Source organism: Leguminivora glycinivorella, chromosome 18 (assembly GCF_023078275.1).
Source record: "Leguminivora glycinivorella isolate SPB_JAAS2020 chromosome 18, LegGlyc_1.1, whole genome shotgun sequence".
NCBI lineage: Eukaryota > Metazoa > Arthropoda > Insecta > Lepidoptera > Tortricidae > Leguminivora > Leguminivora glycinivorella.
In genome coordinates, this window is record NC_062988.1 from 14,696,042 (window position 1) to 14,717,634 (window position 21,593).

A 21,593-nucleotide genomic window follows, 5' to 3' on the forward strand; every position below is an offset into this window, starting at 1 on the left:
ATGGGCATTATTCATAATGCCCGGGCATTATGTATAGTGCCCGATTTATCACTTGGTCCATAACATATACATATACATAAAATTTGACCAATCATTCACTTCTCAGTAATGTAATTTATAATTTAGGCCGATCAATATAATACAATTCAATACAGGTAAATATACATAGATTAACATACATTGCATTGCAGGTATATTGTGGACAGATCTCTCGATTCCAGAGATCTTTTTCGCAATAAAAAAAGATGAAACTTTCCACAATTCGTTCGGCCAATCTGACAAATTATTTCAAATACTACTGAGCATATCTGTTACTGTGGTGCTCAACATGTAAATCTTTCAAAAATCAAAAATATTTATTCAGCAAGTAGGCCACAGGGGCACATTTACATGTCAACATTACAATAGATAATATGATGGATTCAACTCAGTAAAAAGTTACTATAAATAATAAGAGATGTATAGTGTTTCTAAATGTCCAAGTGAATCTAAAAAATTATACGTGCTAAAATAAATACAAACTGATACAAATAAAAAACTAACTAAAATAAACTGTGTAAAAGACTCTAAATAATAAATTAACTTATTTTTCTTTTTCTTAGAGATTATGGTCTCCATATAACAATTCTTAGTCTTAAAGAACAATCACTGTACAAATTATATTTTTATTAATAAATTATTTGCATTTGTATTTAAACAAGCAAGGACTGAACAAAGTGTACACTGAGGCATTTTAAAAAGGGCTTGAATTTCGCTAGATGTAAAATTTTTGTCGCTTTAACCACGTTAAAGTATTGCCCTTCAGGGCCTCACCGGCTTCTGCAACGGTTGCAAGGCTGCTCCATCAGAACTCCTTGGTAAGCTCGGCGATGTTGTTGTACCACGTCTCTGCACCGTTGTCGCTTGTGGCCGGGTCGAAGACGGGTAGCGCCACGTCGTCGTCTGGGCGGCGTTTGGACACAGCATCCGCGATACTTCTTTTAATTCGGCAGATTCCATCCTGAAACTCGTTTCCAAATGTATTAGCAAATGGGTTCATGTTTCCAGCACTTCTGATGTTAGTTATAGTAAAAATAAGACTATTTATGGTATGGATTATTGAAAGATGTTAAATGATAAATAAAAATAAAATGATTATTATTGTGGTTTTATTGAAAATAAACAATATGGGTATGTTTTTAAATTCGTATAACTGTATTTGTACCACCTTTGTACATAAAAACATTATCAATATTAACAACATGTCAAACATGTATACACCTGGTTCAACACAAATCAAAATAACGTAAACAAAGTAAATATATGAATATTCTTTAAAATAGTCTGATGGAAAGAGGATATAACAAAAACCAGGTTTATACACCTTAATTTATAAAATGTCTCAATAAGCAGAATTATATTAATACTAAGCAATATTTGAATATTATTATTTTCTTTACTAAGCAATAAACCAATATGTGAACAAATAGCAAAGCAATATCTACTATAAAAATAATTTCATTTCATTTAAATCACAGCAATATAGAAAACTATAAAATGAAGCATGATCGTACCTCTTGTTGTCTTGTCGCTTAGCCAGAACAAAGTCTGCCCGAGAACCGAGCTACCTGGCCTTTTAAAGCCTTTAGAACAAGGAGCAACTATGCTAGTATGACCAGTTATCATCGTTATCAGTTAACCATCTTTTAAATAAATGGACAATACATTATGATCACAATTATCATATTTACGAAACTTCAAATCAAATAAGATATTTGTTTTCTTAGATTACATTACAGTAAAATACAATTAAATTATAGATAGGAATAATAAACACTAAACTGAAACATCAACGTCCAAGTAACCAAATTGTGATACTAATAATGAGGGTAGTTTACAATTCTGAAATGTTACTATGACACAATCTTTAAACATAAAGAGGTTTTATAAATCTGTAAGTATGTGTAGGTGTTTGTATTGTATTATATTAGATAGAAAGCTATTGCTAATATAATCTATCAAACGAAATTTCAAAAATGATAAAAGATGGCCATGACGCAATCTTTTATCATTTTTGTTTAATGTGTGTTGTGGATTGGAGAAGGACCAGGCAGAATAAAAAAATGTTAAAAAATATAAAAATCCTCTATTCTGCCACAAAATACAAAATAGTAAAAATAGGATATCGGTTGCTCGATACGAGTTCAAAAACGAAAGACACGAAGATGGCCAATGCGCAAATTAGAGCGCATATTTTAAGGCAGAGGTCGCTCCCGTCGCCGTAGTGATGGTTGAAACTTTGCGTTTAGTTCCAACATGCCCGCCCACGTTGAAAGCTTGGTCTTTCAACCGAGGAATTACTTGTCGACTGGTAGTGGACATATCTTGCTGAACGCACGACGGATGATCCCGGATGACGTCCTGATGTCGGCCACGCGACTGATGCCATCGGATCCAGGAATGACGTTGACGATTCTGCCGAGCTTCCATTTTAATGGAGGCAGGTTGTCGTCCTTAATAACGACCATGGTGTCGACTGCAAGTTGACCCTTGGCTTGCCTCCATTTGGTGCGCTCCTGAAGTTCAGAAACGTATTCCTTGTACCAGCGGACCCAGTAGTGTTGTCTTAATTGCTCAATCCTCTGGTACCGTGTTAGCCTCAAAGGAGGAATCTCTGTTAGACAGGGAGTCGGAAGAGCTGTAAGTGGTCGTCCGATCAAAAAGTGACCTGGAGTGAGTGGTAACAGGTCAGAAGGATCGCTGGTTAAAGGGGTAAGAGGCCTAGAATTTAATATTGCCTCTATTTGACACAGTGTCGTATATATCTCTTGGTATGTTAAGTGACAGTTACCTAGAACTCTAACTAAATGGTGTTTGCAGGATTTCACCCCCGCTTCCCACAACCCACCGAAGTGCGCTGAATATGGTGGAATAAAGTGAAACCTAATACCGTCATTTGCTGCAGACTCAGATAACGTCTTTGCATTCGTGCTAAGGAATCTTTTTAAATCGTTATATGCCCCGACAAATTGGGTTCCATTGTCGGAGTAGATGTCAGAAGGCAGTCCGCGGCGGCTAACAAATCGCTTCAACGACGCCATATAACCTTCTGCAGTTAAGTCGCTGCATAATTCGAGGTGCACGCATTTAGTTTTAAAACACACGAAAATCACAATGTAGACTTTCATTGTTTGACTACCACGACCTTTACGAGACGCGGCCAGTATTGGACCGGCATAATCTACACCTACAACCTCGAACGGAAAGCCTGGTGTTACTCGCGGGGAGGCAAGTTGCCCATGAGTGGCGCTATAGTCGCACCGCGCATGCGAGTGCATAGGACGCATTTGTAATACGTTGACCTAGCTTGGATACGACCACCGATTGGCCAATACGTAGATTTGATATATACTAGCATGGCTTGAGGTCCCGCGTGTAACAAAATTATACGAACCGAGTTAAAATATGTCACCGTTATAAAATGCCCTTTTGGCAAGATAGCTGGGTGCTTTTTGTCAAAGTTAAAAGGCCCATTTCTAAGTCTACCGCCTACACGCATAAGTCCTTCAGAATCCACGAAGGGATCCAGTTTTGTAAGCGGGTCTTTGGCTTTGAGCATAGTCTTATTTTTAACATCGTCATATGAGTGAAATGATTCTATTTGTGCTAATTTTACTAATGTGTTCATAGCCGTCTGTAGCTCTGTAGTGCTAAGGAACCCTGAACGTTTAACACTACCTGGTCGCGCGTTGTTAACGAACCGTAAAACGTAAGCTGTGACACGTTTAAGTTTAGTAAAATTAGAAAACTTCGTAAGTTTCAATTCTGATAAAGGTGATAGTGTGACATCGACCGCTACATGAGCCGTGATTACCTCAGCCTTAACCTCATCACTATCATTGCTCGCGTGGTGATTTTTGGGCCAGTCCTCTTCGTCATTACATAGGAATGCTGGACCATTCCACCAAATATCGGCAGCAGCAATAGACCCCGCGTCAAGTCCGCGTGAGACCAGATCGGCTGGATTGTCGTTAGTAGGTACGTGTCGCCAAGGCCAACCACCGGTGATTTCGAGTATATCAGCTACGCGATTTCGTACGAATACCTTAAGTTGGTTTGGTAGCATGCTAAGCCATCCTAAGACGATCATGGAGTCGGTCCAAAATGTGCAGCTGTCTGCTTTCATGCGAAGTGATGTTAGCGCTTTCTGGTAAAGCTGCGCTCCGATCAAAGCTCCGCATAATTCCGCACGGGGAATAGTTATCGGCCGGAGTGGCGCTACTCTACTTTTTGACATGAGTAACCGAGTAACTACTCCTGAACTAGTGATTGTGCGTACGTACAAACAAGCCCCGTACGCTGATTGAGACGCATCCGTAAAAATGTGGAATTCCACCCGCGATGCGTGAATTCCTATGACCCTACGCGGAATGCGTAAGTGGTTTAACTCTGGTAGAGACGTGGTAATATTATGCCACTTGTTATAAATCTCTTGAGGCACTTCATCATCCCAAGAGAGCTTTGAAAGCCATAAAAGCTGAAGCAGGATTTTGCCCTGTATTACAACTGGTGATAGAAGACCTAGAGGGTCGAATATCTTTGCTATCGTGGAAAGGATGTACCGTTTTGTTAACTTATCTGGGGATTTCCCTAAATCGATGGTAAAGTACAAATCGTCAGTTCCACTTGTCCAACCTAGCCCTAACGTCTTACTCTCATCCAAGTTACCCAGATTAAGGTTTGTAGAGTCATCACTATGCTCATTTATGAGTCTAGGTTGATTTGAACGCCATTTGCGTAAATGCATACCGGCACTCTTAAGTACTGCGCTAACCTGAGCTATAATACTGGCAGCCTGTAGCTCAGTATCAGACCCTGACAAAAAATCATCCATGTAAAAATCATGGGCAATGATTTCAGCTAGCTGAGGCTCTGAGCATTCCAGTGCTAACTGTTTAAGACACCTAACAGCTAAGAACGGAGCACTAGCCGTACCGTAAGTGACCGTATTTAATTGATATGTGCACAAAGGATCAGATGGATCCTTGCGAAAAAGGATTTGCTGCAAATGCCTGTCGTCAGGGTGCACGACTATCCTTCTATACATTTTCTCTACGTCAGCCGTGTACACGAAGCGATATTGTCTAAAACGCAACAAGATAGCTATGAGATCATCCTGAATCGTGGGTCCCACGTGCTGAATATCGTTCAGCGTTACTCCGGTTGACGTACGCGCACTAGCGTTGAACACGACACGACACTTTGTCGTGAGGCTAGATAGCCGTAACACGCAGTGTTGAGGTAGAAAGTTTCCTACGTTTTCATCGGAAGTAACCTTGGACATGTCTCCCAAAGTCTCGTATTCATTCATAAACTCCATGTACATAGACTTCAATTGCGGCTGCCGTTCTATTCTGCGCTCTAACGATAGAAAACATTGCCTAGCCCGCTCGTAAGAATCGCCCAACAAAGATGAAGGCTGCTTTAAAGGGTACCTAACCATAAACCTACCGTCCGGTAACCGAGAGGTATTTTTAACAAAATGTTCCTCGCAAGCCCGTTCATCGTTGGAATAATAAGCCATCGCGGGTTTTATTGTGGCTTCATCTAACTTCCAAAAACGCGTCAATTCGTCGTCTTGATTATTTATTTGAACAAAGTTGCAACAAATATTTTTTGAATAATTATTATCCATACTAGGACCAGACACTACCCAACCTAACTTGGTCTCGTAAACCACGGGCTTGTTTCGTCCCAATTTAATCTTGTCCCTGCCTACTAATTCCCAAAAGACTTCGGCACCTAGAAGAATATCGATAGGGGCCGGCGTGTGGAACTTAGGATCCGCCAAGACTAAATGTTTAGGTATGTCCAACATTGATTCATTTACCTTATACATAGGTAAGTCGCATGTTACTTTTTGAACTACATAAAATGACCTTTTCATGCTAAAACTTTTGTCCAATACAGATGAGAACTTAGCATTACATATTTTACCTACGTCTGACTTTATATCTTTAATGCCAGTTAAAGACGCAGCTATATCCCTAATAGGTAAGTTAAGTTTTTTACAAAAGTCAGCTCTAATAAAATTAGGTGAAGCTCCGTTGTCTAAGAATGCGCGTGCCGTATGTGGTTTACCATCACGATCATATACTTGTACTAGAGCGGTAGACAGTATGACTTGCCCTTCGCCTGACTCGACAGCCGGAAGGGCCGGCAACAACACGCCGCTACTAGCACTGCGACTGGGCCCAGGTTCATCATCGTCATGCTCACTAGGGTCGCTAGGACTCACTTCTATGACTGGCATTGCTACGGGAGCCGTCGTCGGCAACATATCTATATGTAGAAGCGAGTTGTGACGTAATGAGCATTCTTTGCACGGACCACGCCTACAATACTTTGCTATATGACCGGGTTTCAAGCAATTGAGACATACTTTCATCCCTTTAACCTTATCTGCGCGTTCTTTATTCGATAACGCGAGAAAGTCGGGGCACTCAAATAGCCAATGACCACGCTTACACAACGGACATTCATATGAAAAAAGTGGGCTACTCACAGTATTAGTTTGACGTTCATCTAGTCCTACGAAACACTTTTCCTTAACTTGTCGCACAGCGGAGCGCGCGTGCGCAGCGGAGGCAGCGCCGGCGCGAGCGGCGAGCGGCCAGGACGCGCGGCGCCCGGGCCCGTCCATCGCCATGGTTTCCAATAGATCCGCACGGTCGCTGAGGAAATGTATGATAGCATCGAAAGTAACTGTTTCGCAACTAGGCACAAACTCCTCCCACTCTCGTCTAGTAACATTGTCAAGTTTTTGACATATTATATAAACTAATAATGTATCCCAATGGGTGGTTGGTTCATCAAGGGTCGCTAACGCACGTATATTTTTACATATCGTATCTATAAGATGCCTAATAGCTGTCGGCGACTCCTTGGTAATTGGGGTTAAATTAAATATGGCCTTAATATGATTATTCACCAATAACCGCTTGTTATTGTACCTATCGCATAATAACTGCCAGGCTATTTTATAGTTACTACTAGATAAGGCTAAGGATTGTACAATTATCGCGGCACTTCCTACTAATGAAGCCCGCAGATAATGAAACTTATTTACATCATCAATGGAGTCGTCATTATTAATTAAACTATCGAATGTGTCACGAAACTCAAGCCATGTATCATACGAGCCTCCAAACTTCGGTAAAGAAATGGTAGGTAACTTACATTTTACATGTGGATGGCGCCGCGTATTGTTGTCGGAACCCCCATCGCTAGGCGCGACCTTGGAATGCATGGTTACCAATTCCTTAGCCGCCGCGACTGACGAGTAGTATAAATCCTCGAACTCAGACCTCTCGTCTAACTGGGCCTCGTCATCCTCTGCCATGTACTCCAACTTGGTTTGAATTTCATCATACGTGTTGTAAACACATTCCAATTTAGCAATCCGAAGTTGAAGTTCCGTCACCTGAGCCGCACACAACACTTTTTCAGCTAACTCGCGTATATAACCTGAAAATTTAGTTAATCGCGACTTAATATGACCCCTTTTTTTAATTAACTCTTTCATCACGGCTTCTGACATCTTTAATTGTACTTAATATTTACCTTCTTAGCACTTAAACACTTTATTTCACCATAAACACCAGCACAATAAACCAGGAACGTAAACTTAACCACTTTCTTATGAATTTAATCCTAATTATTCCAATGTTGTTTACTTAATGCAAGCCGGCTGAGTTATGGCGATAAATACCTATGGCGGCCGGGCGTCCCGTTAGATATAGCAAAAAACGTTATCAGCGCTCGGCTGATTTACCTATGCAATTTTAAAACGGAAGATTTATTTGAGTTTTAGGTATGATTTATTTGTATAGAAATCGTAAATAGGTAACGGTTATTGATTTAATGTATGTTTAAAATAGGTATTGGGTTTGAAAGGATAGGTGATTAATTGATTATCTTAATACGCTGTGTCAAATAGAAGAATGTTTTAGAAAATAGGTATTTGTAGAATTTAGGATGGTAATTAAGGAACGGACTCACTTTTAGCTCTTCTTAACCTGTTCACTCCTTATGGACATCGTCGAATACGGAATAATGATATGGGTCGTCGTATCCGGAATATAGGTAGAACAGTTGAGCACTTCGTAGCTGGATGAAGAAATAGCCGCCTCGGGATACTTCTAGCTGCACTCCTCACTGGAAAGCCGGTATGTTGGATGGGCAGGAAATATTCCACACGATGCGTTTCTCCTTTGTCTCAGCCGCAATGGAGGCCCTTGGTCCTTAATAGCTCGTAGCTCGCTGATTCCAAATTATCTGGCATCGAAGACCATGTTGTGGATTGGAGAAGGACCAGGCAGAATAAAAAAATGTTAAAAAATATAAAAATCCTCTATTCTGCCACAAAATACAAAATAGTAAAAATAGGATATCGGTTGCTCGATACGAGTTCAAAAACGAAAGACACGAAGATGGCCAATGCGCAAATTAGAGCGCATATTTTAAGGCAGAGGTCGCTCCCGTCGCCGTAGTGATGGTTGAAACTTTGCGTTTAGTTCCAACAATGTGTGTAATGTTTAGTTTTTCTATCGTACCTACTAACTACAAATGACTCTTAAGTAGATAAATTATTATTCGTGTAATTTGTATTTATATATTATTTGGAGCTTGACGTGTCCCACTGCTCGGCAAAGGCCTCCCCCCAATCTTTCCACTAATCTTTATTCAAAACCGCGTCGGCCAACTCGTTCAAAAAGGAGTCCAGTTCGTTCCGCCATCGCTGAGTGTCTGCCAGATGCGCAGGTCACCGTATTTATAAGATTTGTTCGTTTTTTTTCAGAATTGAACCATTTAAATATGATAATCATTTAAACATAAGATAATCATTTAAACATAAGATAATCATTTAAACATAAGATAATCATTTAAGCTCTGGTGGCCTAGCGGTAAGAGCGTGCGACTTTCAATCCGGAGGTCGCGGGTTCGAACCCGGCTCGTACCAATGAGTTTTTCTGAACTTATGTGCGAAATGTCATTTGATATTTGCCAGTCGCTTTTCGGTGAAGGAAAACATCGTGAGGAAACCGGACTGATTCCAATAAGGCCTAGTTACCCTTCGGGTTGGAAGGTCAGATGGCAGTCGCTTTCGTAAAAACTAGTGCCTACGCCAAATCTTGGGATTAGTTGTCAAAGCGGACCCTAGGCTCCCATGAGCCGTGGCAAATGCCGGGATAACGCAAGGAGGATGATGAGGATGATGAATCATTTAAACATATATAGTTATATAATAATTGGAAATTGTGTCCAATACCTAGGTATTTGTATGTTGCCCGAGTCTAGAAAACAAAATGACATTATATATCATTGGTAACATTCAGACAGTACCTCTCATCTTATTACAAAGGATAATGACCACTTTTATAAAAATAAACCCAGCTTTCCCGGAACCGGTCTGAATCTTTATCAGCTTTATTTTAATATCAAAAATCTACAAAAGGATACCGAATCCTTTAATCAAATGCCCAAAGTAGGCCTACTTTCTACAAATCAGTCTAAGGCACTACTCCACCAAAAGCGAGTAACGCCGTGTCTTGCGTGGGCGACGGTCGCGCGACCGTCTCGCGACCGTCGCCGTCGCGTCTCATACTTCCATATCGATAAGGTTTGATTTCCTATGCGTCGCATCGTCGTCGCGCGACCATCGCGCGACCGTCGCCCACGCAAGCCACGACGTAAGCGATGAGCTATATAAGACGGATAAAATTTATAGTCACTTCACTCCCGTATAAATAAAAGAGACGAGATGATAGCGCGAGCTAATTATTATTCTCTTTATTCATTTTAATTCTTAGGCTAGGTTTTTTTATAATACATACATACATACAATTCACGCCTGTATCCCATAAAGGGGTAGGCAGAACACATGAAACTACTAAAGCTTCAGTGCCACTCTTGGCAAATAAGGGGTTGAAAGAAAACGAAACTGTGACATTGCAGTGACAGGTTGCCAGCCTCTCGCCTACGCCACAATTTAACCCATATCCCATAGTCGCCTTCTACGACACCCGCGGGAAGAAAGGGGGTGGTGAAATTCTCAACCCGTCACCACACAGGCTTTTTTATAATGTGATTATAAAAGTACAATACAAAACCACATACAAAACAATATAAAATATATAAACACATTATAAAAAACCTAACCTATTTAGGGTGCCGCCAGCAGCGGGGCAGGGCCCAAGCTGCCGGTGGTTAGGGCTGCAGAGAGAGGAACCGTCGGACTATCCGCGCCGTGTCCAAGATCACCGCCTTCTGCATCTGACCCTTGATCCAACCACCTAGCGAGAGTCTCTCGAGATGTTGGTCGAGACTATGAGACCGTTCGCTGAAACGACTATCGGAACAATGATCGTCGAATCAATATCCCACATGGCGGTTATCTCGTAAGCCAAGTCTAGGTACTTACTGGACTTGTCCTTCTCGGCTTTCACGAGATGATTATTTATTATTTAATGATAAACACGATTACATGACTTTACAGCTAACCATTGCGTCACGTAACTTAGGCTGACATAACAAGAAAAACAATTAGACATATATACTTACAACCTAACAAACATTTTATAAAGGAACAGTTGAACACCTAGCAGCCATCGCCTCACAAAATCTGAAGTATTTACTACAGTTATAGTTTTAGTCGCCGAGCCATGAACTATAACTAGCTCGCTCTCTTTTTTTAACCCCCGACGCAAAAACGACGGGGTGTTATAAGTTTGACGTGTCTGTCTGTCCGTCCATCCGTCCGTCCGGACTATCTGTCTGTCTGTCTGTCTGTCCGTCTGTCCGTCCGTCCGTCCGTCCGTCCGTCCGTCCGTCCGTCCGTCCGTCCGTCCGTCCGTCCGTCTGTCTGTCTGTCCGTGTGTCTGTCTGTGGCATCGTAGCTCCCGAACGGATGAACTGATTTAGATTTAGTTTTTTTTTGTCTGAAAGCCGAGTTAGCAGAGAGTGTAGCCATGTTTCATGAAAATCGGTCCACTTTGATGCGGTGGGGGGTTTTTTCAAAATTTTAATTTCGTGGTTATCTCCTATTAGGTTTGGACCCACGGGCATTATATTTACACGGGAGCAACCACAGATGTCATATATACCATAGATCAAGCAAACGTATCTACTTAGCGTGTCAAATGAACTTAGTGAAATCCACTGAGTTGTCCGTCTTTACTCGCAGCTTGCAGCTTTCGGGCGTCAATTTTTGTAAGTTGAAGTCAACCAAAACATAAAAAATGCCTCGTTACGTGATATTCAATTGCAACATCACAAAAATTATGAACAATCAAGAGCCTGAGACATATTTAAAATTACAGGCAAGAATCAACTTCAGTACAAAATTTAACACGCTCGGCCCCTATACAAATATATGAATTTGTTTCTTCTATCTAAATTAAGTTCTGTGGGAGCGACTGTCTTTAGCTCATCGCTTAATCGCTTTTGATAGGATTAGTGCCTAAATAAGAATTCCTGGTAATCACTGGGCCAATAATACCCAATCTATACTCAACGGTGAGTCGGCGCTTTTATGAGCCCACAATAGGCCAGTGCTCACTTCATTAATCCTGGGGCTCTCATTAATACCATAATGGGCTATTCATTCGGACAAGCCTGGGTTTTGTATGGTTGAAATAAGATGAAACTACAGGTTTTAGTAGAATTTTGTTGATAGATGTTGTTTTAAAGTAAAATTTCTAAATGTTTTATAATAATTGGAAATATTTATACTATTTCTAACGTAACATGCTCGACACGATAATGCCAAATAGATGACATTTTCTGTCACATTTATTGAATTAAATTGAAAATGGCATCTACTGGTACAGTAAATTAATTTTGAAAAAGCGGAAACGCCCGCTAAAGATACTTCAAGTTTTTATATTAAACGAAAAAAAATACGCTCCCGGCGGGACTCGAACCCGCATCAGCCGCAGACTAGGCGGCCGCTACCAATTGAGAGCTACGGAATCCACGCTGGACGGCGATTTTTGAATCTCGCATACGGGATTTTGTCACTAAAATACTGGTTGAAAACGGTGACTTGCTTATTATTTTCAGTGACAATTTTCTGAATTCGAACGTGTGAGACACAAAAATCGGCCCGCTGGACTTCGCATATCTTGACATTCCACCCAAAAAAAAAAAAATTGATTGTCTGTAAAGTCGGTTTACGGACGGTAGTTTGACGTGATAACGTCAAACATTACCGTATTACCTATATATTAAACGATGAGATTTTCAAATGCAAGAATTACTTACCTACCTCTATAATTTTTGGCATTGTATGACAATTTCAATTTTCAAATAAAACCATAGACCTATATATATAGGGACAAGACATGTTTTTCTATGCCATAGATTTATATATATTAAGCTAGATTGAGTTGTCAGGCCAAAAACTTTTACTAGTCTGACAAGAACGCCTTTCTGCACCGGTGATAAAGTTCAATTTAGTATGCAAAAAAGTGTGAGCTCAGTCCCTACTGTGCCATGTTTAGCGGCCCAAATGTCATTGTCAGTGAGTTCCAAAGACCTTTACAGGGGACAGCGGAATCACATTTTTTGCCATACTAAATTGAACCTTATTACTGAGACAAATTTTCTTTTTATTTAACTTAAATTATTTATTTAACTTATTAAATGAGAACACGTTCATATTGGAAGCCATCTTTTTATTCTACCTAGGCAGCATACACTAAAATGGTCCATACACAAACCACTTACTCTCGCTTGCGGGCCTTGCGGAACGGGACAATGACGTCATCTTTTTCGTGCATGCAGCCCGTAGTAACGAGTTATTAGACGTTATCACGTCAAAATACCATGGGTGAAAAACGAAGTTACCTTAACCCGTATAACTGTCAATGAAAATCAATCTTCAAAGTCGTTTGTCAATAAAACCCTGAAATCAGTAATGAAACCATAAGACCACCTTTCGATATATCAGATATATATTACTAGCATTTTGCCCGCGGCTGCGCTCGAGTTCAATTCGAAAATTGCGGAATGCTCCATACAAACTTCCACCCCCCATTTTAGGGAAGTGGAAGGTTAGAAAGAGACAAAAAGTAGCCTGTCACTCTCCATCTCTTCAACTATCTCCGCCTAAAAAAATCACGTCAATTCGTCGCTCCATTTTGCCGTGAAAGACGAACAAACAAACACAAAGACAAAGACACGACACGCTTTCCCATTTATAATATAAGAATAATATCCATACTAATATTATAAATGGGAAAGTGTGTGTCTGTTTGTTTGTCCGTCCTTCAGGGCAAAACGGAGCGACGAATTGTCGTGAGGGCCTCTACGTGTTTTTAAGTGGAGATAGACATACAAATAATATCCATACTAATATTATAAATGGGAAAGTGTGTGTCTGTTTGTTTGTCCAGTTGGAGCGACGAATTGTCGTGATTTTTTAAGTGGAGATAGTTGAAGGGATGGAGAGTGACATAGGCTACTTTTGTCTCTTTATAACGCGAGCGAAGCCGCGGACAAAAGCTAGTATCTAATATATATAAATATTAGTGTGGATGTCAATAGAATGCAGACGGCCTAACCAAAAGCCAATCGTTGACGCTACACGCCGATAGAAACGCAGTCTTTCTCTGTCACGCCAATACGAAAGAGCGATAGAGATAGATAGCTACGAAAGAGATATTGTCGTGAGCGTTTCGTGAGCGTTCTTGTATCGCGGCGATAGAATCGTGGTGTGAGCCGCCCCTGCCAATAATATTGTAGACATTCGGCTACGCAAACTCCAGTTTGCGTAGCCGATAGAGATAGATAGCTACGAAAGAGATATTGTCGTGAGCGTTTCGTGAGCGTTCGTGCAAGTGCATTCGGCTACGCAAACTGGACATCGACTCTAATATAGAGCACTTGGAACGTGCTTTTTATTTCCGTCGGCGCATTACCTGTCTCGATAAAACAATTTGCGGAATTTGCTTCACGTATTAAAGCAATGTTTTATAGGACAATAATAGAGACTCGTAGAGTATTTATTTACTTAGATTGGTTTGTTCTTTCTAATATTATATACCGGGTGTATCAATACGATATACCTTCCCTCAAATAGCAGATGTTGTAGCCTACATTTTTCCTCTAGAAACTATACAATTTATGTAAAATACTAAGTATAACACTATCCCCCATTTAAGGAATCGTAATGTTCCACCTGGTATAATCCATAGTAATATTAAGTGGAAAGTGTGTGTGTCCGTTTGTTTGTCCGTCTTTTACGGCTAAACGGAGAGACTAGTTGAGTGATTTTTTAATAGGAAATAGTTAAAAGGATTGAAAGTGACATAGGCTACTTTTAGTCTCTTCCTAACCCCCATTTTCCTTAAGGTGGGAGAGGAGTATGTATAGAGCATTCCGCAAATTTCGAATTTAACACGAGCGAAGCCGCGGGCAAATGCTAGTAAGGTGCATTAGGGTAATTCCGAATGACAGAAATGCTCGGATAATTCCGAAAGAGGAATCTTGATATGATGGAAATAATGGTGATTTTTATGCGACTTTCGAAATTAGACGACTTTCGGAATTACCCTAATCCACCTTAATTCATAAGTTTTTTAATACTTTGGATTTCGTTCCGTTGCTATTAGTTAGGTAACAGGTTATTTTTGGCAATTGATCAGTCTTTCTTACAACAGTTTCCTGGTTATTGGGCTGCAAGATACAGGCTTAGCCTAGTTTGCAGTCCATCGGATAATGCCTGCGTGTAAAACTTTGCGTTTTTATTTAATTAATAAAGAGCGTAGCCGTGTTTGCATAAAAAATCGGCCCTTTCGCCAAATGTTCACTGTAATTTTTTTTAAAGAGCTCTCTCATGACAAATATTATTTACTGTAAGTTTTACACCGGTCAAATCTTACATGAAAATCGGCTAAAAAAACAAAGTGTGATGTAAAGCTGGATTTTTGGTATGTTATTTGGAGTCCTTGGGAGAATGTAAGACTATATTTTGCAAGCAAAAAAAAAGTGTGCTAACTTCGTAATTTAAAAAAAAAAGTAAAAAAATCGGACTTTTTTTGGTTTTTATTTTTTTATTAAAAAACTATGCGTTTTTGATCAAAAGTTGCTGTGTAATGTTGAAAGCGCATTAAATTTCAAACAGTTTGACATTTTTTTATCAATGTCCGTCAAATAGTTTTCGAGATATGAAGCGTCAAAAAAGGTTAATTTTTGACGCATTTATAACATATAGCGCTTTGCCAATATTTTTAGACAAATATCTGCAAAATACTTCATGATATGGTATATATTGCAATATAACATTGTATAAAATTTATTTTGCTTTAGTTTTAGTGCAAATAAAGGTCAGTAAGACGAAAAGTTACTTTGGTAAACAAAAAAATCTATTAATAGAGAAGCCAAGAGTCTGGTAGATTGGTTAAGGTAAAATAGTTTACGCTAAAAGTTTTAGGTTGAAAGTGCTATCTATTCGATCTTACTTTCTTTGATATCCGTTTATCTGAAAAAAATTGTCTAAGCTAACTTTGCATCGATTTGACTATTACTAATGAAGAAATAAATACAGTAAAATTTTGAAGTTTAGTAAATTAGAAAAATAAAACAGAATTTGTTACATTTTACTTTTTCCTTTTTGAGGGTCCTGGTTCTGTTCATCTTGATGGCACAACTCCTGTAGTGATAGAAAGTCCACTTGAGTTGTATTTGACCACCAATTGCTGTGGAATAAACTACGGGAAGAGAAAGCGCCCACGCCAATTATTAAGATACTGGAGAAGTGGTATTCCCAGCAGAAGAACGTAGTAAGATGGAAGTCAACTCTGTCCACAGCCAGTGGGCTAAACTGTGGCGTGAGACAAGGAGGCAGTATGTCTCCAGCTCTCTTCAGCGTGTGCATGGATGGGCTGTCGCAGGCTTTGACCAGTACCGAGGTTGGCTGCTCCATCAATGGGCAAATGATAAATCACATCGCATATGCAGTATGCAGACGATATGGTCCTACTAGCACCATCGGTGGGAGTTATGCGTAAGTTACTTGCAGAATGCGAGAGATACGCCAGCCAGCATAACATGAGATACAATCCGGACAAGTCTGAATTTATGCTCATGGAGGCAGCACATATGCCCACACATGTACCACCTCTTTTTCTTGATGGAGTTCAATTGAGGAGAGTACACGAAGTCAAATATCTTGGCCACATCTTGTTGTCCAGTTTAAAAGACCAGGAGGACATAGAAAGGCAGAGGCGAGCCACCGCAGTAAGGGCAAACATGTTGGCTAGAAGATTCGCCAAATGTAGTGACAGCGTAAAAAGACAGCTGTTCCTCAGTTTTTGTACAAGCGTGTATACTGTCGAGTTATGGTCCGACTACACCTGCGCGGCGGTGAGAGACCTGCGCGTGCAATACAACACATGCTATGTACTGATATTTCGTTAAACGGAGAATACTATGATTCGGGCACGTCCACGACAACGCTCGTGAGATTGCATCGATGTTAAGTATTGACCCTCAGTGATATGCTTTAAAAACCAGTCCGTACAAGAACAATTTCGGAACAATCTGATTCAATTAATGAGGGTTTTCTACTCGTAAATATTTTTTTCCGCCAAGCGGCGATCCTGAGCTCTTTCTGACCATAAACTTAACTTACTAAATAAATGTTGATTTGATATACGCAAATATGTGTCTGAGTAATACTTGAATAGCCCCCAAATAATAATAATTCGTTCTCCGCTACGCCTCCTGTAAATATATGTAAACTATCCCATTTGGCCATTACCATCCACCGATTATTTCTGATCCAGTTATACTAGACTTATGATATAATCCTTTTTTTTTAATAACTGGCACTCTTTTGGTCTTAAATGAAAGCTAGTGAAATTTTCTACATTTTTATTTTACAATTTATGTAATAGCCTGAGTTGTTTTGCTGATATCAGTCTCAAAATATGAGCAAAACGAATATTTTCATAGAAAGGGGAAAAATGCTCTTTTTTTGACACTTCATATCTCAAAAAATATTTGACGGACATTGATAAAAAAGATGTCAAACTGTTTGGAATTTAATGCGCTTTCAACATTACACAGCAACTTTTGACCAAAAATGCATATTTTTTTTAATAAAACGGCAAAAACCAAAAAAAGTCTGATTTTTTTACTTTTTTTTTTAAATTACGAAGTTAGCACACCATTTTTTTGCTTGCAAAATATAGTCCTATATTCCCCCAAGGACCCCAAATAACATACCAAAAATGCAGCTTTACATCACACTTTGTTTTTTTATTTCTCTTTTTGACCAGTGTATTTGAGGTTTCTATCTTTTTTATTTTCTGAGATATGATTTTTTTATTAATTTACATAATATCCATTTTTTTCAACATTGGCTAATGCGATTCACTTGAACTTTTGGGACAATAATATACATGTAATGACTCACATGTTCTAGCAATAATATTTAATAGTGCCGAAAAAAATCTTGGCTTAAAGTAGGAAACAAAACTTCAGTATTTTTTTTTCTCGCTTTTTAGAAAAGCGACACCTACAGTTCTTTGTCAAGTAATTGCTTATATAAAGGCCTGCAACATATATTTTTTTCAAAATAATCCAGGAGGTACTTCATACTAGAAAATGGAATAATAAAGGATACTACCCATACCGCAAACGAGCTACACAGTAAATAGGTGAATTTTAGTCGTAATACCCTTATGAATGCAATCTTCCAGTACCAATATTGTTAATAATAAAGAGGTTTGCGACTAAAATTCACCTTTTTACTGTGTTGCTCGTTTGCGGTATGGGTAGTATCCTTTATTATTCTATTTTCTAGTATGAAGTACCTCCTGGATTATTTTGAAAAAAATATATATTGCGGGCCTTTATATAAGCAATTACTTGACAAAGAACTATATGTGTCGCTTTTCTAAAAAGCGAGAAAAAAAATACTGAAGATTTGTTTCCTACTTTAAGCCAAGATTTTTTTCGGCACTATTAAATATTATTGCTAGAACATGTGAGTCATTACATGTATATTATTGTCCCAAAAGTTCAAGTGAATCGCATTAGCCAATGTTGAAAAAAATGGATATTATGTAAATTAATAAAAAAATCATATCTCAGAAAATAAAAAAGATAGAAACCTCAAACTTACAGTAAATAATATTTGTCACGAGAGCTCTTTAAAAAAAATTACAGTGAACATTTGGCGAAAGGGCCGATTTTCTATGCAAACACGGCTACGCTCTTTACTTTACTTTACCTTTGCCTGTGTGGTGACGGGTTAAGAATTTCACCACCCCTTTTCTTCCCGTGGATGTCGTTAAAGGCGACTATGGGATATCACGTGTTAAATTGTGGCGTAGGCGAGAGGCTGGCAACCTGTCACTGCAACGTCACAGTTTCGTTTTCTTTCAACCCCTTATTTGCCAAGAGTGGCACTGAAGCTTTAGTAGTTTCATGTGTTCTGCCTACCCCTTTATGGGATACAGGCGTGATTGTATGTATGTATGTACTTTATTTTACTTTAGAATGAAAACAATTTTTTTTTTTGTTTCAAACATGGCAGTATCATAACCGTTCTCTCACTCTTTACTAAGGCTCTTTCTTACGTTTAAAAATTTCGGTTCATTTAACTTTTAAAAATTGTAAAAACTATTTACACTCATCTAAAGTAACTTTTACCTCATAAGGTAAAGTTGCCACGTTTGACGGCAAAACATCGGTTATCCCTTATTATTCGCACGTATGCGTGTCTAGACCCAATAAAAACAAGGCCACTGCCAGGGCAATAAATATAACCAAGAAACAAAGTTCAAAAGGACGTATGTCTGTGTAAAATACATCTATAAAACGAGGTTTTAGCTCAAAACAGAGTATGTAAGAATGAATAGTGTAAGAGTACGCGCTGCTTCGCTGAGGCGATTCGTGGGGAAATCTTGAGGTTCTCATAAAATATGTATGGTGCAAGTCAAACGCAGAATACATATAGTCTAAGCTAACGTTACACGACAGTCTAGGGTTACATTGTGTCATTTGGATCCGGGTATGTCCTTAAACTACGTAAAAAAATTTGTAAGGATACTGGTATCGCTGTGCCGTTCTCTGTAATGCCACGAAGTGCTGGAATAATCTTCCACCTCCAATCCGACAGAGCATTACCATAGGTTCTTTTAAATTGCGACTAAAAGCGTACCTAATGGACCAACAATGTTCTGCTGCCTGAAACATTATTTAGTTTGAGCTAGATTTATTTATTACATTAAAAATATATATATGTCCGATCTTCCTTTCCGTATGTCGTCTTTGTTACTTATATGCCTTTAGTAGTTCTGCTTCTGTATATTTAGATATGTACGTGTGTATATATAATTTAAATTTAACGTATTTAATTGACACGATGTCCGCAACCAGTATGCTGTCCCGCACACCTCCCTGGCTCCGCAGAAAACCAGCGCCGTTTACACGCCTGTCGTGCAAGCTGCATTGCTGAGTGGAGACCATTTCGGCCTCTCATTTCTACTTCCACTGTTTTGTTTTAAGTCTTTGTATTTCTATTTCTGATGTTTGTAGTGATGTATTGGCTGAATAAATGAATTCTATTCTATTCTATTCTAATTTACTTTCTGGGAAAGTTACTCCCGGGAAATATTCTCTATACAAATAGGGGTATATTACCGTTAGTTACCGAGAACGGCACATCACTGTGGTGAATATCATCTTGCTTTGTGTGGCTGAGTACAGAGAAGTCAATACAGATAAAATTTAATTTAATTTATACAGGCAAAATTAACACCTAATTCCATAGATTAAGTAAGGTACCTATTTTAAATTGAGAGTAAACGGTCTATATCCCGGTCTACGCTAGAATTTATTTAAAACAAAAGGTACAAAACAGAATTCAGCGACAAATAAACACGTGAAAAGCCGGCAGCCTCGCTAAAAGTCCTTAAGGCTAAAGGGAACCTTCTTGAAACCTTACTTGGTAGATATTCCACGAATCCGCACGAAGCGCTTTGCTTCTTATTTTCTTATGCGCACTGTCAAGGAGTGGAATTCCTTGCCGGCGGCTATATTTTCGAGCTCATATAACCCGGCAATCTTCAAATCAAGAGTGAACAGGCATCTTCTGGGCGAGCTCACTCCATCGTAGGCCACGTCTTTGCCTTTGGCTAGTCTGTGGCCAAGAGTAAGCCCATTTATAATAATAAAAATAAAAAAAATACCCAGTACCCAGTAGCCGTAACCGAAGTGACAATCGTGGACGCTACGTGGCGATCAAAACGCAGTCTGCCTCTGTCGCGCCACGACAAAAGAGCGAGATAGAGCTAGGATGCGCTTACGAATCGTAAGCGATTGGCGCTGCTAGGGAGCAAAATGAAACTACATTTCTATTGAGAACCGTTCCTGCTCAATCCTCTTAAGTAATGAAACCTCAACGTGCAACCCGAAAGTTTTGCGGGGATAAAATTCGGCGTCGTAAAGCAGTACTTTACCCCCCATTATCCTATCGCTAATGTATTCTAAGCTGCTATGCCTTAATATCCTGGCTTCCGTTCACACGATGTAGTGTAGCTAGGGTGTCTCTTATTTTAAGCTTTCTTTACATAATTATAATACTTTACTACCGCACTAACTTACTTTACGACCGGTTTGGCGTAGTCGGTAGTAACCCTGCCTGCTACGCCGCGGTCCTGGGTTCGAATTCCGGTAAGGGCATTTGTTTGTGTGATGAGCACAGTTGTTCCTAAGTCATGGATGTTTTCTATGTATATAAGTATTTGTGTATTATGTATATCGTTGTCTGAGTAGCCACATCACAATCCTTCTTGAGCTTACCGTGGGGCTCATTCAATTTGAAGATGTTCTGTAATATAATATTTATTTATTATTTATTTTAACTAGCTCTGTTGATTCTTTAAAAATGTTAAGTTTTATCATAAATCCAGTATAACAAGATCATATCATCCCATACATTAAAATGCGACCGCCGATTTAAATGTATGGGATGGTATGGTCTTGTTATATTTAATTTATGACTCAGGTCACTAAGTTTGTAAAGAGGACCCACTGTTATAATAGCAAAATAAGGGACGCCCTCGTCGCTACCTAGCATAGTTTGTGACTAGCTCTTACGTAAGTGAGACATTGAGCTATATTCGCTCACGGCATGCTTCCGCGGCGCATGACGTCCGGTATTCGGTGCCGTTTTGCATATCACTTGGTTTTTGGCTTTGACAAATGAGCCTTTTTTTCAGTGTCTTCAAAATTCACTTTTAGGGTAATTTCACTCAAGATAGCTTGTACTTGTAGCTTGGACTTTTTTGCAGATTGATTAAATCACTCCTATTTATTATTTTTCTGGGATGGGATATGGAATGACATAGAAAAGTTGATCGATCTAAATAAATAAGGGTAATTCTTCATAAACTCTTCATGAAAAAATGTGTCCAAAAAATTTCTTCCCAACTGTCCTTTGTACGGACTTTTATACTTGCATATAATAATTGTGACGCACTGGAAAATTATTTTTTCATACAAGACTACGTCATTGACTGCCGCAGGACATTTGCTTG

At 39.2% G+C, this 21,593-nt stretch overlaps 1 protein-coding gene across 1 annotated transcript in view; it reads right to left on the reverse strand.

Annotated features, from left to right (window-relative positions):
- Window positions 1–844: 844 nt before the first annotated feature.
- The window catches only part of LOC125235787, a 94,442-nt gene continuing 73,693 nt past the window's right edge, over window positions 845–21,593 (reverse strand). The window contains exons 2-4 of the mRNA XM_048142373.1: window positions 6,545–7,506; window positions 2,341–2,555; window positions 845–1,049 (exon numbers count right to left, since the gene is read on the reverse strand). Of these exons, the coding sequence (XP_047998330.1) occupies window positions 845–1,049; window positions 2,341–2,555; window positions 6,545–7,506 (1,382 nt within the window). The remainder of the gene's footprint in view (window positions 1,050–2,340; window positions 2,556–6,544; window positions 7,507–21,593) is intronic.